The sequence below is a fragment of the Falco peregrinus genome, chromosome 5 (assembly GCF_023634155.1).
Source record: "Falco peregrinus isolate bFalPer1 chromosome 5, bFalPer1.pri, whole genome shotgun sequence".
Lineage (NCBI taxonomy): Eukaryota > Metazoa > Chordata > Aves > Falconiformes > Falconidae > Falco > Falco peregrinus.
In genome coordinates this window covers 49,458,829-49,476,030 of record NC_073725.1, presented here as the reverse complement: position 1 = coordinate 49,476,030, position 17,202 = coordinate 49,458,829, and the positions used below count along the sequence as shown (strand labels likewise).

At 38.9% G+C, this 17,202-nt stretch overlaps 1 protein-coding gene across 19 annotated transcripts in view; it reads left to right on the top strand.

Moving 5' to 3' along the window:
• Window positions 1-17,202, top strand: part of PARD3 (par-3 family cell polarity regulator) — a 458,092-nt gene that overhangs the window by 324,806 nt on the left and 116,084 nt on the right. For 14 of the 19 annotated variants that reach the window (XM_055804329.1, XM_055804330.1, XM_055804336.1 and 11 more), the window contains one exon: window positions 14,528-14,638. The exons of 4 other annotated variants lie outside the window; for them this stretch is intronic. In XM_055804329.1, the coding sequence (XP_055660304.1) occupies window positions 14,528-14,638 (111 nt within the window). Of the gene's footprint in view, window positions 1-14,527; window positions 14,639-16,506; window positions 16,909-17,202 lie in introns of those variants that run through there. One more of the 19 variants, XM_055804337.1, reaches the window with a different exon arrangement.

Here is a 17,202-nt window from a genome sequence, read left to right as displayed (position 1 = left end):
CAGTTGAATTTCAGACATCTCCAAGGATGGAGTCTCAGCAGCCTGTTGCAGTGCTTAACCACTCTCCTGGTGAAAAAGTATTTGTCCTCCATAAAAGGAGATAGGAACAAGGTTGAATAATCGCTGGTACAAAAAATCTGAATCAATCAACATGTACTTGTCCTTCTCATTAAGCAAAAACATGTGGATGTACAACAAGTTTGTCATCCAAAAAGTTTAAAGGATTTTTGTCATACGTGATTACCCTCAAGGACTTACTACCCCCACAGTTCCTTGACACCAAGAATATAGGAAATAACGCAGCTAAGCATGCATTTGTGACTGTGAGCCACCTGTTGCATACTGTTAAGGAAGAAGTTATCTGTAACCAGGTTATTTTTACTGTGCTTCCAAGCATCTTACTCTAGCTTGTCTTAGACTGGCAAGTCTTAGGATAGCAAGCTTGATTGGCTGATATGTTACCTAATAGTATCATATTGGTATGATCCACTGAGCTAGAAAAGGTGATTATTTTCTGTGGAACTGAGGAAGAAACTGTCTACAGAAATCTTCCTTTCTACTATTTCATCCTATACCAGAAAATGTTACCTGTGTTTTAAATAAAAATGTTAAATCTGTGGTGTTTTAATGCTGATACATTTCATTTTCATCTCAAAGTACAGATATCCTCAAGTAAATCCTCAGGCATTTTTAGTTCAGTGAGTTGCAAAAGAAGGAAGTTTGTATTACTTTTGGTGGGGGAGAAAGTATTTTTAATTCCTTCCATGTTCAGTAGATTCTCTAGAGTTTTTTCAAGAATATAAGAATACAGTCACACAGAGCTGTATGATACCTGGTAAGTCCCTGTACCCCAATACTTCATCTCTGATAATGGTCAGTAGTATCTCCCAAGGGTGGGGTATCAGAACAGGGTGACCCTAGAGCAGTTCTTCCCAGGTCTGTCTGCCAGGCTTTCAGTGATCTGCAGCTCAAGGATTTCCTGAGACAGTGCCATTGCACTCAAGTGCAAAATATGGGGGGGGGGGGGGGGGGTGGGTGTGTGTGTGTGTGTATTCCATTCTGGGCAATTTGTCCTGTTAGTGTCAGTTTGGGGTATACTTACCTAATTCCAAAGCACTAACAAAATCTGAAGTATATAATTTAGAGAAATGTCTTTTAGAGATTGTGTAGAATGACTCTTGTATCAAGGAGCTGCTTTTACATTATAACTGCGAAGACCTGATTGCAATGCACTGTGGTAGAGCTGATTCATTATGTCAGTATTTTATGGCACCCAGGTAAGCATGTTTGCAAAGCAGCAGTAAACCTTTTTGATGTGCAATAACGTTTCAGTAGTTAATGTAGTGTTCCACTGCATATTAACTTTTACTGCTTCTGTGCAAACTTACAATAAGCAGGAGTGCAAGAAAAGGCTGTAGATGTTTGTAAAATAGATCCTGCTGGAATGCATTCACTTCAACTAGTTTTACAGCGCATGTTTGGGCTAGCTGATGATGCGATTAACAGCAAATTTTTAGATGTTTGCTTCTGCAGAAGATAAATTCATAGTTTCTACAAATTTCTATGTAACATTCTACAAATGTTAACACTTTTTTTCAGGAGTTTTTTGATGTCAGTCCTGTGGCTTCTAGTCCTAAAAAGAAAAAGAACGTAGTATGGTTTCACGGACTACTTGGTGATCTTAACTATTGTCAAAAAATATAATAGCCTATTATTCATATGGCTATTTTAAAGGGTTTGTGTTAGATGTTGAAAGTATGTTGGTAATGCTGTATAGGTAGAAAAATTCTCTGTTAGAAATAACTACTTCAGTAGATATATTAACGTCATAGACCTGGCTTTGTCAGTGGAATCTGCAGTTAGTCCTTACGTTGTTTGTGCTTGCAATACAGAAATCTGGACTTTGGCAAGTTACTTAAACTTTCAAGAGGAACTATTTCCTTATCTTAAAAATGGGATAGTACCTTATTCATGCTAGTGTCTCTATGGGCTTTGATGTCCTGTGGTGCTTCCCATGTTGTAGAAATACAAAATATTTGTATGCTAAAAACATATGCTATCTATAGTTTCCAAATGCTGCTGTTGAGTTTAGTTTGAAGGTGGATGGGTGGTGGATGCATGACTGAAAGTGTTGTAGAATTCTTTTTTTCTGCTATGCTGTTATAGGTGGCACTTAGTAAGAAAATGTCTAATCAGAAGCAAAGTTTATGGATTATCTCTAAAAGTTCTGAAAAAAAGACTTAACAACAAAAATGCATCTAGAATCTTAGCTGCATCAGCATTTTTGAGTACCATAATAATGAAAGTAGTATATTTTTATACTGATTTCAAGTGCTTCTAGCATATTCAACACCAGGTGTGCCAACAGTATTTAGAATGCAAGCTGAATTGCTATTACACATTTTAACAGCAACATACCACAAATAAATCTCAAATATTTCACAAAGTTATTACAGATGCTATCTTTGTCTTTAAGCCATAGTGCTAAAATCCTGAAATTCAGAGCACAACATGCTGCCACAAGCAGGAGTTTCAGATGTAGTGTTACAGTTGAAGTATTTCTTTTCTCTGATGTTGCTGAGCAGGTAATGATACCAACAGTATCATCGTCTGTAACTATTAGGAGACCTGATATCACCTGTGGAGCTCCAAATACTTTGCTAATTCTGTTTGTCCTTTATAACTGCAAAAGGAAGAAAACTGCTTGTGTAAGATAAATAAAATGTGAAGACTTAATATCATTTTCCTCATTCTTTTAAGAATTATTTTAGATTTATTTTAAATCTTTAGAAACAATAATAAAAAAATATCTTATTTTATTTAGAAGAAATATTAAGGTGGCAGTGATAATTACTGTATACTGTATGTAGGACTGAGCAAGGGCAGACCTGATCTCGTTTGGAGATGAACATCTCAGGAGCCAGGTATCTTTGATGTCAAGATTGGGTTTATTTTAAACACCATCTATCTGGGTTTCTAAATAAGTAAATATAGGCCCAGTCGCTCACTTCTTATAGTGCCTGAATGTATACAAATCAGAACAAAAATGTCAGTGAGTATGGGGCTGGTCTAGGTCTGAGATCTTCTGTGCTAGGAGCTTACTTGTATGGTGGCTGGAGCAACAACAACAAAAAACCCACCAGCCCACGTCTCTTGCCTGTAATTAGTCACGTTGTACACCTTTTCTATCTGAAATAAATCTCCACTGCTGACTTAGCCCTGAAATAATCAGCAGCATAAATCACAATTGATATAGTTATTTCAACTGCAGTTACCATGAAGACAGCTCAGCCTCTGAGTACTGGCAGCTATAGGATGCCGGGCATCTCCAGGGCTCCAGGCAGCTCTGGGCAAGCCCCCGCGCCAGCTGCTGTGGGGACTCGCTGCCAGACTGACTTCCCAGCAATGATCCACCGGAGCCTTGTTGCATCCACTCCAGAGACAGTTTGTTCCGGTGGTGCTGCGGCAGTGCAAAGTCTCACTCTTCATTTTCCACCCAGAAGATACTGCCTATGTAAACTAACTTTTTAGAGCCGCAGGGCAGAGTATCAGCTGATAGAATAGACAGAGGTTTGTGAAGCCAGCAGTGACATGTTAATGTAAGCTGACCAGAGCCTTGGCTCAGGCTAAGTCCTGTGCCTTAGCCCTGTGTTTATAGCAAACTTTCAAAATAATGTACCGGTTCTTTTTTGCTCTCTGGTTTTTATGAGAAGTTAAATTCAGGGGCATTCAGTGTAGTCAGAGTTGTTCTCTACAGCACTTTGTAAAAATATCCTGTTGGCATTATTTATTTGTTTTTCTAATCAAAGTTTATATTTTTATCCCCAAGGAGACTTAGGTGGCACTGTCGAACCCAGAATGGGAAGGAGACCCTAAACTGTAACCGACAGCCACCCGCTCTTGGGTGCTGCAGCTCAGTGAGGGCAACTGGTGTTGGGTGTCGTAGGCATCCTCTGAGAAGAGGATGGTAGCTGCATGCTTGTCCGGGTTTTAAGGCTATTTTGTTTAGACTTGCCCCACAGAACCTACACTGTTGTCTGTTTTCCTCTGCTGGAAATTGTCTGTGCCTTCCGTACCTCCTGTAAGTGTGAATATGTGCGTGAGGCTAACGATATAGAGACATCACCTATTGCTTAATTTACCCTACAGAGGTTATTTTCTAGGAGATGTGTATCAACAAAGATTTTCAGTAATTGACAGAAAAAGTGCTGACTGACATTAACATTTCTAGGTAATGAGATCTGTAGGGAAGTTTTAATCTTTGGAAGGTTCTGGATGAAGTGGCAGTAGTTTGATTAACTTTCTGTGTATTTATATTAACCTTTGCTGATTTTATATAGTGTAATTGCAATGCTGCAAGACTAAGTTGTTGGAGTAATGTTACTGCAATTTCCTGGTCTAACTAGTCAGTGTATTACATTTGTGTCCTTGTTTCTCTGCCTGTTGCATGTGCTTAGTGAGCATCTTCAGTAATTTTCTCACTGTAGTTCCCGTTTACAAAAGGCAGGCCATGCTCATGTGTATGCAAGCAAGTATTTCAGTTATAAAATGGAGTTATGAGGGCTTTTTGTATTACTGAGGGTTTTTTTATCTTTTCTGCCAGAAAAGTGTTGAAGCAAATTTCCCTTGCAACTTTTCTTTTTCTTTTTCTTTTTTTTTTTTTTTTTTTCCCCACCATCTCTTGAGTGCCAGTAAAATGGGTGGGTTTTTATGTTTCATTAGCATTTCTTACAAGGTCTGCCTTTAGACCAGTACCCATTTTCTAAATTGTACTTCTGTAGGGTTGGGAAAAATCATGGTAACCAGATGTAGTATTTGTCTCTGGCCTGGCAAAGTGTTAGATTTAACAAAAGAAGCTAATAGAAATGTTCAAATTGACCCTTCTCATCATTTGGACTTCTTGGAGCTCAATCAATCGCTCATTATTATCAGAGTTATTCACGCAGAGGCAGAAGTGCTAGTATTTCTCATAATCAGCCCTTGAGCCAGATGTAATTTACAATTTTGAAGCATTGTATTTTGAAACAATAATGCATTAAAATGAACGAAGCAGGAATTAGAAGTATAGTTGTGGAGGGAACATGTTGAAGAGTAGCCATGGTTTAAGCGCTCTCTCTAAGCGCTCTGGGTGGACACCAGTAATTAGAAGCCTACAATGTGGTGGTATTAATACCTGAATGGGTTCACAATTTTTAAACTAATCTGTGGAGTGTGACAAATGCAACAACAGAAGCGTGTCCATCTAGCTGCGTGGTTGTCAGTTGGCAGGTGGGTGGCGAGAGCTGGGGTGAGGCTTTGTGACCTGCTTAGTATGGTGTGAGCAAGAGATGGGCGGCTGGGCTTGGCACCCAGTGCACTTGGAAAGAGCGTTGTACCTGGACTCAGAAAAATTGCTTATGTTAGAGAAGAATAACTTCATTGTACTTTAGATAGTTGGGCATCTGTTAATTGTAGGCTGCTCTTGATGCTTAGAATGTGGGGTGGGGATTTTTTATCCCTATGTATGGTTTTATGTATTGCAAAGTAGACAGTTGTATGTGTGCATTTATGTCTGTGAAAGATGAGTTGACATATCGGAGGGCTTCACTTAGACGTTTTCAGGAGCCTGCTCTTTACTTTGTAAGTGAGACTTTTTTGCAATTTGTATTTCAGGTTTTTCAGTACTGTTTAACATCTTACTGCCCAGTACTGAATTGCCTAACAGGGCACTGCAGTCTTGATGGGCAAATTCTCTCTGAGAGAGGGGACAGGAGCATTTGTAAGTACATTAAATTACAGTAATGAAAGGATATGTTGCCCATTAGGACTATATTATCTATTAAAAGACTGAATTATCTTGGCTGTGTCACATGTATGAACTACTTTCTTCAATGACAAATAGCACACAGCGTATCAAATTTAATCTTAAAGCAAGTAACTCTGTGGTCAATAACCGCTCTGTTTTTTGAATGCGTATACAACATTAAAGAGTTTTTGCCACGCAAGCAAACTTTAAAATGTTTAGGCTGTTATGAAACATCCATTAAAATGTCATGTACTGCTTCTGTGGTTGCTCCCATCATTGATGATTGCTAACACAATCGTATCTAAGCATAAGCTTTCTTTTTTATTCCTAATTCCTTCAGGGATGCCGCAATCCACAGTTTAACAGGTTTTGGCTGACCACCATGAAAATGAGTTATTTATGGTCACTTTCAGTACATTGTGGTATTGCTTACTGAGTTTGATTCGGCCATGCAACAGAAGAATCTCTTGTCTACTTGCTGACTTGCTGCTGTCTTTCCAATATTATCATTTTAAAATTTTCCCCACTTCCTTTGACCTTCTCAGCCTTTTTTTCAAACTGCAGTTGTTGGGATTAGTTGTTAGGTTTTTCCTTATTTCTTGAGAGTTATTTATCTATTTGAGCTGTCAATGGTTCCAACTAGCTTTAGGCAATCATGAGTAGTAATGCAAGAAGATTATCTTCTGTTTAGAAATTTGCAAACAGATGGTCTCTCCATAAAAGAAATCTGTTTTTAAAAGTTCCACCATTTTATGCTGGAAGTAAATATTACAAATGCTGAAGTTGTGAAAAGAGAGCGACTTGGTGTGAATAATATTCTGCCTGTTGTGTCATGCCTTTCAGGAAATGTTATCAAAACTGTTTATGAAAATAATTGAATGAAACCTCATGACATGTCTCTTGGTTTGGCATCATACTCATTTTCTGTGAAGTTGGGATACTGACTCGCAAAGACAGGCAGATTAAGCTTCAGTGGCTGGAAACGGTTACTGATCCCATATGTTGTTTCCACTCCTCTCCAGGAAGTTGTTGTGGGAATCACCAGTGATGTTGCACATGAAGGGTTACAAGTTATGTGCCGTCCTGGCTGTTGGTTTTGAGTAGCCTTAATTTGGTGAGATGAACTAGAATCCACACCTGAACAGTGCTGAAAAAAATGGTTTTTAATGTTTGGAAAGTGAGGCAGAGGCTGTTAGGAGGAAATGTGTGAATTATAACATAGACCTTCACGTGCTGTACAGTACTCATTCATGCACCAAGTGGCAACTTCAGAGAGGGATGATAATTTGGAGTGATAAAAATTTCGGTTCTCCTGCTTTAAATGTCTGTGTTCATGGTTGAACACATGAGTTTCTTTATTGCTTGAAGGCAAAATTCCTTGCTCTGAAGAGGTACAGGTGTACATTTTCAGAGATATTCTTCATTTTCATGAGTGGACTATGTCCTTTTGTAACGCACCTTTCTTGGTTTGGGACAGTAGAATTGTCCAGGAACCCTTCTGGCAGGGGTCTTCTGCTGAATGTTGCACCAGAAGGATTGTGGCTTTATCAGTTTTAACACAGGCAAAGAAACCCATGGAAAATGAAAAGTTATGAATGTCCATTTTAACTATACCCACAGGCTCCTACATGAAGGCGCCTTGCTCCTGCTGCCTGTACGTCAGTGCTTCTGTATCATCTCAGGACAGCACTGCTGCTGAGTCACTCCAGCAGTCATTCCACTCCCTCCTAACAAGTAAAATTTGATCTACTAATTCAATTAGATGTGATAATTGGCTATTTCTAGAAATGCATTGCAAATATGTAGATGTTTGCACTTAGAAGCATATTTTTAAAAATAGCACTTGCACAATTTCGCTTGGAAATGAAGGCTTGTCAGCCCTCAAGTCATCACTAACCAGGGTGATTTTTGTTTGTGCGCTGTGTTGAATCCTTGTTTATGCTTATTACATTCTTTTTTTAGCAACAGAATGGTTTTGTATGTCACAATAATCTTTTGCAATATAAATCTTATGATTTTGCTGAGACAGCAGGGTGAAAAAGATTGCAGAAATCATTGCAAAAATCCTTTGAGTAGTGTTGGGGCGTGTGTGTGTGTGAATACTGTTCGCTGCTATGGGGAAAAGACCATGAAGGCCTTGAAGACAGAAAGCACTGATAGAACAGCTCAAGACTCTTACCATTTGTTAATTTTTAATGATGGTATTTTTTCTATTAAGGAACATAATGCTACTAAACTTCTGTCTCAATCAATTTTTGAGTTTTTTCATTAATCAACTAATGTATGTTTCTCCTATAGCTCTTTATTCTAATGAAATATGTGGGTGATATGGCGGATGACAATGATCTCATCAGTAACACCTCAGAGTAAAACCCATTTAGCAGATTATATGTATATTATTTTTGTCATATCAAGGATGCTGATATACGTTATTTTAAACTGAAGCTATATTTGAGAAAAGTTGTAAATGTGGAATTTCTGTTGCTACCACTCATACATCCTCCTTTCTTTAGTTGTTCTGACTATGTATTTATTTATGCAAAGTCATGTACAAGTTCTTTATGTCTACATATGTATGTTGTATGCATTTTGCGTATTTTATATAGATGGCATCACACAGCTTAAGTTCGTTCCTTAAATATTCTGCTACCCTACCCTCTCTGTTGAGTCTCGTACTGTTTAGTTGCTCTGATGCAATGGACCAAAGCCACCGAAGGCACTTGCTAGGCAGTGCCTCTCTGTTGAGTGTGACAGGCTCTGGATTAGGCCACCTCCTGACTGGTGACAGTCATTCAGGCAAGTAAGCTTGAAAGTAAGCCAGCTAGGGCCTGACAGAGAGGTTTGGGTATGCATTTTAGTTTGATTAGATTATCCAGACTTCATGGGATTTCCTATCTGAGGGTCAAGCTTCGGACATGTGGGTCTGTGTTCTCGTCTTTTTATTAATAATAATGTGACAAACTAGTATCGCAGGGTCTGAGGATGGTCCTTTCTTCTGATGTGACTTGGCTGTTATACTCCAGAGTTCATACTTTTAAAAATTGGTCCTCTTACATTTTTTTAATTTCTTCACTTACTGTGATTGCTGTTGTTGGCTGAATTTGAGGATTAAGTCTGTGGATCTGTGAATATGACTTTGAGCATTTACACTTATCTTGAAACTTTCTCTAACCCTTAATGTGAAAGGAGAATTGAGAAGCTATAAATTAAGTAGAACCCTGGAGTATCTGGGCAATTAGAGTGAACAAGATTTCAGCTGTTCTCTTTCATCAGTTTCTCACACTCTGGGATAGACAGGGTATTTTTAATTTACAAACTGTATTTCAATTGGTCATAGAAGTTTTTTCTTGAAGCTTTTGATTATGCAGTTACAAAATAAAATTAAACTACTTTTTAGCTATACTTTTTATACAGGGTTTAGATGAGAGAGTTACTGAATAAACGAGCTGCTACGTGAGGTACTGTTCCTGTATTTATAACAAAGAGATTATTCTATAGCTGTATGTGTCATCAAGTAAGTATTAGGCTATGTCTATGAAAGAATACATTTATGAACAGAACAGTATTTTTTTCTTATTGTTTGGGGTTTGGAGGAAAATGTCCACTTTCCTTTTGCTCTATATTTTCCACCGTGAGTAATATTCTGTGGTCTGGTTCTAAGAATTCGGGCTGGGGGAAGTGGTGGCCGCAGGTCAGTGTTGTGCTGCTATGGCTGCAGGTGCTCCACAGTGTCTGGTGTAGCTCAGCCTTTAGCATCACAACATTTTTTGTCATGAATATGTTAACTTTGTGAGGCGGTAGCGTACGTAATTTTGCTGCACATCATGCAGTAGCTTGTGTCTGTGTGTCAGTAGCGTGTGCACTGATTTAGGTAGGGCTTTTATAGCTCACAGTCAGGTTGTTGGCACTTAACTTAGCAAATGACAGGATCTTGGAATTAGGCTTCTGGGACTGTCTGAACATCATTGTCACAGATGCTCCTTTTCTGCACTGTTTTGTTTTTTAATTCCAACCATAGTTCTTACCTTTGTTTTTAAAGGCTGTCCTCCTTTTCAATAAAGCAAGGAGCATTGCTATGCACGGATCCTGAGCAGTGAAGTTCTCATGTCTGCTTCGGAAGGAAAGTTGTCATTTCATTTGTATTTGCAAGAACTGCAACAAGTATCCCAGCAGCTAGCCTCACAGCAATGAGAATGAGACCATCACAGGTTCAGACAAGTGCCTGAAAATCTCCAGGTGCTTCAGGCACTCACTAACCCAGCTGCGTGCAGCGGGGAACAGCTCCTGCATCTGTGAAGTGAGCAGCAAGGGCTGGGATCAAATCACTTGGCAGTATCCTCAAGGCCATGTCCTTGCAAAAAATCTAGTTTCTGTGACGCAGGACAAATGGATCATGATTGCTGTTTTACAAGGGATATATCGTTAACAATTTCTCTTCAGGAGTTTCCAGCCTTAGGCTGTTATCATTGAGTGAGCAGGCGCTTCAGTGGGGGACGTTATTATGAGGGTGTGCCAGCCCATTCAATATATGCATTTTGGGAGAAACAGTATGGGAAGCACTAAGGTTCCAAAGTTGCCATGGGTCATGTATGGGGGACATATCCTAATTCCATCTTCCCTTCCTTTTGAGGACCTGAGCAGTAAAGGAGTAAGCTTCACAGTGATGCAGATGGTGATGGGCTGCAGGGAAGGTGTCACACACATGAACTGACGTTCAAAGGGCAAGTCAGGGACTACACCACTTGCACATTTAAGAAGGTGAAACTTCTACAAAGATAAGCCAGATCTTTTCACTGGACCGATGCATTTAAATTGGGGTGTTTTAAATACTGAGTTTTTAAATTCTGGGGACCTGACCCACGCTTCACTGCTTTCGACTCACACAAGGGCCACAGGACACCAGCAGGGCAGGGCTTTACTGCTGGCTGTAAAGGGGCTGTGGGATGTGCATTTGGTGTTTTGAAAGGATATTGCATAGACTGCTTGAATTTCAGTGATCTGAATACTCTTTATTTTTATTTCTAAGCATCCTGTTTTACTTAATATTCATGAATCAGAGCAGGAAACATCGATTTGAGGAAATTAGAAAGACTGGTGATTTGGAATAGCTGGACACCAGTGTAGTCACCACAGTACAGTACAGTACAGGGAGTGTTAACAGCTGGCTTTAATAGTGTGCCTTAGTACTGCTGGACATTGCTCTTCTGTAGTTAAACTTGGCTTGAATATCAATGTTAAATAATTTATAAATGTCTGTTACAAATTTGGTGGAGAGGATGCTGATTTGGGCTGTGGGTTTCAATAAGACTATAAATTGTACTTCATGGAGCAAATGCATTTAATAGAAATAAATAGCAAACACTTATGTTAGCAAGAGTAATCTTACCAAAACCTTCGAATGATGTTTGGAGTGGGGAGTGTTGACTGCTTCTACAGAAATAAAAGGGGTGTGTGTACATATCCATGCCCTTCACAGTTCTTGTAAACACCTTTCTTAGGTGCTTGGTGGAGCCTGGAAAATGTTTTTCCTTTGTTGGTGTGTTACATCTACTATTGTAAGCTGAAGCTGAACAGAGATGCTGTTAGACTTGTGATCTCAGTGGAAAAGAGAAATCTTGAACTTCCAAATATTTTTTCACAGAGGTCTTGCTAAAATATGCAGACTTGTTCAGAGCCAGACTCATTTAGGGCACTGTGTTTCCAAACTGCTGTGTGGCTCCGTGACTTCTTGAGTATCACAGAGATGCTATCTATGCAGGTGATGGTGTTAAAAGCGTGAAGACACAATCAGGGAGGGGGGAGGATGGCATTGATTTTTCTGGGTTCGAGTGTAGGGACAGTGCAGTTAATGTTGCTGAACTTGTTACAGGCAGTGGTGATTATGGCAGATATATCACTTCTGCGGGTGACAAAGTCCAGAGAAGGCACCTTTGCAAGACCACCGTGGTTCATACTCTGCCAGGCTGTCCACTGCTGGGATGACCACAGAGCTTGTCAAAGATGGGCACTGGGAAGTCTCCAGTCAGAGAGGGAGCAATATGGCCACCCTTTGAAATGCCTGGGAAAGGACCAGAGATGTCTTCTGGAGGCTTTATCAGGATGGTCCCCGAGGGCAGAAGGAATGATCATTGCCAGATGATCAGAAGAAAACCCTGTAAGAGAAGAAGGGTTGTTGCCACAGCTTGCTCATGAATCAAAGCAAATTGAACCCTCCTGCTGTTCCAAGTGCTGCCTGTGCGGTAAACCTGCCTCTGCCTCTCTTGAAACGCAGCATAAGCGTGGTGTGTTCTGGACTTGGGCGGCTGGATCTGGAAACTCGAACCATTGATTTTTGCTAGGTTTGCATTATGTGTTGTTTACGTTAGAAATACTTTCCTCACAATCATGCAGCCTGACCAGACATTTACTAGATTGCTTACAAGGATTATTAGAAATTTCCTGTGTACTTTATTTTTTAATAAGGTATTGATTTTGATATATTTCTGTTCATACTTGCAATTAATTGATTTATGGTGGCAGAAATTCTGTTTTGCTGCCAAAATCTAATGGGTACTAACTAATTCAATTTTGTCTATTTTTTCCTTTTTTTTTTTTTTAAGCACTACTTCTTTTTCAAAAATAAACTGGCTACTCTGGAATATGGTCCCTTTGCTTTGCCTGACATTTTGAATGGGTCAAGGAAGGACAGGAGACAGAAGCAAATGCGGGCATCCCACGGATGCTGTGCTACAGTACCACATATGTTGTGTGTCTCCTCACAGCTCTGCGTGTTCCGTCAGTCAGACCCCTGCCACCCCCAGCACTCTCTGTCTATCAGGGTAAAATGGCTCAGTTCCACCGTTTTTCTGCCAGAACTCCTCTCTTGGCTAGAGGATTTAGGGATATTTTAAATTAACCATTATTTTTTTCTTTTGTGTCTGGTGGGTGACATCCGGACCTTGATTTGAATCTCTTCTGTCATATATGTAAATGTTTTGTATAATGGATTTGACTACTCTCTAATAAAGAGGTGGATGTTTTAAAAGATACATGCTGGTGTTTCTAGTCACTGAATTTAAGTATGTCAGTTTTGCATGTAAGATATTATAAAATTAGAGACTTTATTTTTATGTCCTATTTTGTGTTTCTTAACCCTGTCATGTCCTCTGCCTTTCCCTTTTCAGATGGTTATTAGTGAACAGTTTTAGTTTTCAGATGCCTGAATTACTTTGGAAAGAAGCAATCTGGGAACTGTGGAGAACAGCTATGCACTTTAAAGATTGTGTATATGCTCCTGATCTGTATTTCTGTGTTGTTGTGTTTTTAAACAGCTGCCCTAAGAGCCATAAACATGGTTACGCAGTATAATAACATCTCTTGACTGAGTGGCCAGAAATTAATCATTCTGCAGGGTCGGTATGTGGTACGTCTTCAGCCCACACAGTGGCTTTGTACTAGAATCAACAGGAACAGAAGAGAAAACATTATAAAAGTCTTATGGAATCTAAATATCTACAATTGTTTACATACGTGGGTCAAAAGAAAGTTTTAAGAACTCTGTTTTATTTCACTGTTTGTGAGCATTCGGGGTGTCCTGTCCACACCATAGCTTGTGTTTGCACGTTTCAGTGCTTTCGTTTCACTTTTGATGTGAACCTGAGTGTAAAGTGCACAAGTGTCAGTTTGCTCTCATCTAGCATTTGATTAAAAAAAAGTAAAATTCTTGCTGCTTTTGGTACGATAGATGTTAATAGGTATGTATTATGATAAGTTACCGTTTAATAGATACGTGTTATCCCTTCTGCCTTATATAGAAAATTGTCATCTAAACTTTAGACGTATTTAAGTGTTTGTTTAGTTTATACAAAAGCAATTCCTTTCAGAGTAGGTCTGAAATTTCTAAGAAATACACGCAATTGTGTCCTAATAATAACTGAGTGTCTCAGATGCCAAAGTGTGCTCTCCCTGAAAGTCTAAAAGAAAACAGTGGAATGTACAAATATGGAGAAAACCTAAAGTACTTGAAATGTAGCTGGTAGAGGGGAAGAGGAGCCATAAAGAGGGCAAACACTGGGTTGGCAGTGTCCTGCTCTGGCTAGGACAGCCCAAGCTGTTCCATCCCTCCACTCACCCTCTTTGCACTGGAACACCCCCTGGGGGAAAAGTCATGAGTAATAAAGTTTAAAAAAACTTTGGTGCTGAAAAAGAAGAAATTTACATTTTTGGATGGGATCCAGTGGTGAAACTGCTCTTGTGGGGTGGGTGTGGAGGGTGGTACTGCGCTCTGGGCAGTTCTCAGACACACAGCACTGTGTCTCTTGCAGCTCATACATGAAAGCTTTAATTTAATGTAAACTTGATTTGCGTTCTTTGGCAGTGATAGTGTTGAGTAATTTCTAAAACGTTGTTTGACTGTGTATTTCAGAATAGCGGCCCCAAAATCCTGGCAGAAAAAAGGAGTGTAGTCCTGGGTTTTTGTTTTGTTTTGTTTTGTTCTGTTCTTTAGTGAGGAATTCTATACACTTTTAAGTGGAGTGAAATACAAATAAAATTTAAAAAAAACTTGCAAAAAAAAAGCCACACAAACCACACACCAAAGCAAAAGCAGCCTGAAAATATTACAAATTGAGGTTCTAAGGTCTTTGCACTTTCTTTTCCTGGTTTCCAAGCAGCCCTTCTTAGAGGACTCTTTGTCTTAGGAAAAGGAAAATACAGTTTTGTTCATTTCACAAGTTAGATTCTTTTTTTGTGTGTTATTAACAGGTTTGGCAAACATCGCAAAGATGACAAGAGTGAAAAAACTGGTAAAATAAAAGTGCAGGAAGCTCTTACTTCAGAAGAGGAGAGAATACGAATGAAGCAAGAACAGGAGAGGTAGACTTCAGTATTTGCTTAAACCTTGATAGAGAGAGTTTGTTTTTTTACATCTTATCACTCAAGTTCAATTTTCACTGATTAAATTTCCCAAATGTTGATATGTTTATATACTTTAAATAACAAAACAAAGATGGATTTATTTTGGACATTAGTATCAACAGCTTTTTTGGCTGCATTAAGTATCTTTTATAGACCCAGAGCTCCTTTCCTTGAGGAGACTAAAGTAATAAAATGAAATGTTTTCTCTATATATTCTATAACTGATTTTATTGACATTTTCAGGAAAGAAATATTTATATAGAATGAAGTATGTTTTGTATTTTTCTTCAAAGTCTTGCATATCTAGTTTTTTTCATTTATATACTTAGAAAAAAACCTAAAAATTATGCTTACCAGTATATTTGTCACTGGAGTTCAGCCTATTTATGTGTCATGCAGTCTGTTTATGGAATGATATGTATATTAAACTGCTAATTGTAAAAAAGAGTGGTGAGTACCTCTATTTTTCCATGTCAGCTTCCCTTAACATTAAAAACCTATATAATATATGTTTCATACACTCTTCTCGATACTTCCGATCTACTTTTCATCCTGTCTCTTGTAGCCCTAGATATTTGGGGCCTAGACTCTGGTATCGCTTATATCAACTTAGTCAGAATCTTGGAAAGCTTAGGTTGTAAATTAACTGATGTTTGTGGATGTGCATGGAGAGATCTCTGTGAGTAGACATCTCTGCAGTTAAGGAGACAAACTTTAAAGGGTTACAAAGTTTGAACGCTGAATAGTAAATAGACTGAGACACATTTAGCAGTGAAAGTGAACTATGAATTGGAATGATTTATCTAAAAATTATGCTATAGCTCAGCTATAAATTGAGGATTGATGCAGGAATTTTGGAGGGAAATTTTGTTGTCCTTGTATAGGCAGTGTGGCTAGTTAGTTGTGATGGTCCCTTTAACCATCGTTCTCTCTATGCACCTTGGTCTTCTGCGGGTAAGAACTGAAGTTTATAAGCAATGGCTTCATCACTCTTAACAGCTCTCTGGAATAGCAGAGCCACAGTAACTCTTGTATAGTCTCCTCAGTTAAACTTAAAATGGTTTGCTCTCAGTTCTTTTGGGGTTGTGTTTGACGTTACAGTTCAGGCAGGCTAAGAGTATACATTTATTAGTTAATGAAGATCAGCAGTAACTTGTTAAACTGCAGAAACTTTATCATTTGTGACCATCTGTTTGGATTACATTATGGGGATTTTTTTACTCTTTAACAGATACACTACTATAAATTGATGTAAAAATTTATTCATGTCTTTCTCCACCCATTCTGACAGCAGAGGGTGGCTAGATCACAGTGCTTGATTGTTTTTATATTTGTCTGCTGATTGGTTTTTATTTTCTCTTTTTTAATAAAAATGAAGCAGGGTCATTAAATTTGTTCCTGTTTTTAAGAGTAAGGTGCTCTCGGATTAAGTGGTTAAGGGGAACGCTGGAACTGAAGGAAATAAGTGACTTTGGATATGAGGGTGTTTGTGCAGTCAACTTTCCTTTAGGCATGGGCAGACCAGCCACATTGTGCATAAACTCATGCCAGGGGTGCAGAGCCATTGCAGGCTGCCTCCGTCGCTCCAGCCAGCTCAGGGCAGGGGGAAGGTTAGCCACACGTGCACAGCGCTGATCCCTGGCTCAATACACTTTATTGAACCCAAGCTTGCCTAGCACGGAGGGTTTCTTAGTAACCTTAAGTCTGCAGAAAATCAGCCATATAGATGTATTCGAAGAGGAAAGGTTTGAGATTTCCAGTTAGTAACATTTTCTCTTTCTTCATTCTCTCTCTCTCTGTTTTCTGTGTCTCTATGTCTCTCTCAGTAAGAATGGTGAGAGTATAGACTGTCCATGTGGTGATGTGAGAGAGGTTGCAATAGTCACGCTGGGTACCAAGGTAGAATTATGAAATTATTTGTGTAGCCCCCCAATGCATGGAGCAAATTCCTAATCCCTGTGCATCAAGTTATGCTAACCAATTTGAACCTTTCCTGGAATCTCACTCCTTGTGTGTCATAAAAACAATTTTATGTGTTCACTGAAACTGCAGAAAATGCATGTGCCAGAACTTCATAACAGCTTGATGTTATCGTAACACGGGTCCTCCTCCTCCCGTTTCTCTTTCCCTAACTGTGTATTTGCTTTCCTTTGTGTTATGTCTATAAGAGAACACAAGTTCTTTGGGCTAGTGGCATGTACAACTAATAAAAGACAATAAAATAGCAACCAAATGTGTGAGGTGCTTCCTTATGTTTCTGAATAATTCAGATGTTGATTTGGTCCACAGAGACTAAATATTTTTGCAGTTAGATTGCAGAGTTTCCTTTTTATCCTGGAAAATAATTATATTAGATACATGCTATTAATGAAGAGTACTATTGCAAATTAACTGAAAAATCCCTCAAAATGCTTAGTAGGAGACAGAGTGAAATATTACTGTCAGTGTTGTTTCATAATGGCTGCTATTTTAACTTTGTTTTCTGTGGTTTTTTTCCTCCTTGATGTTTTTAGCAGTACAAT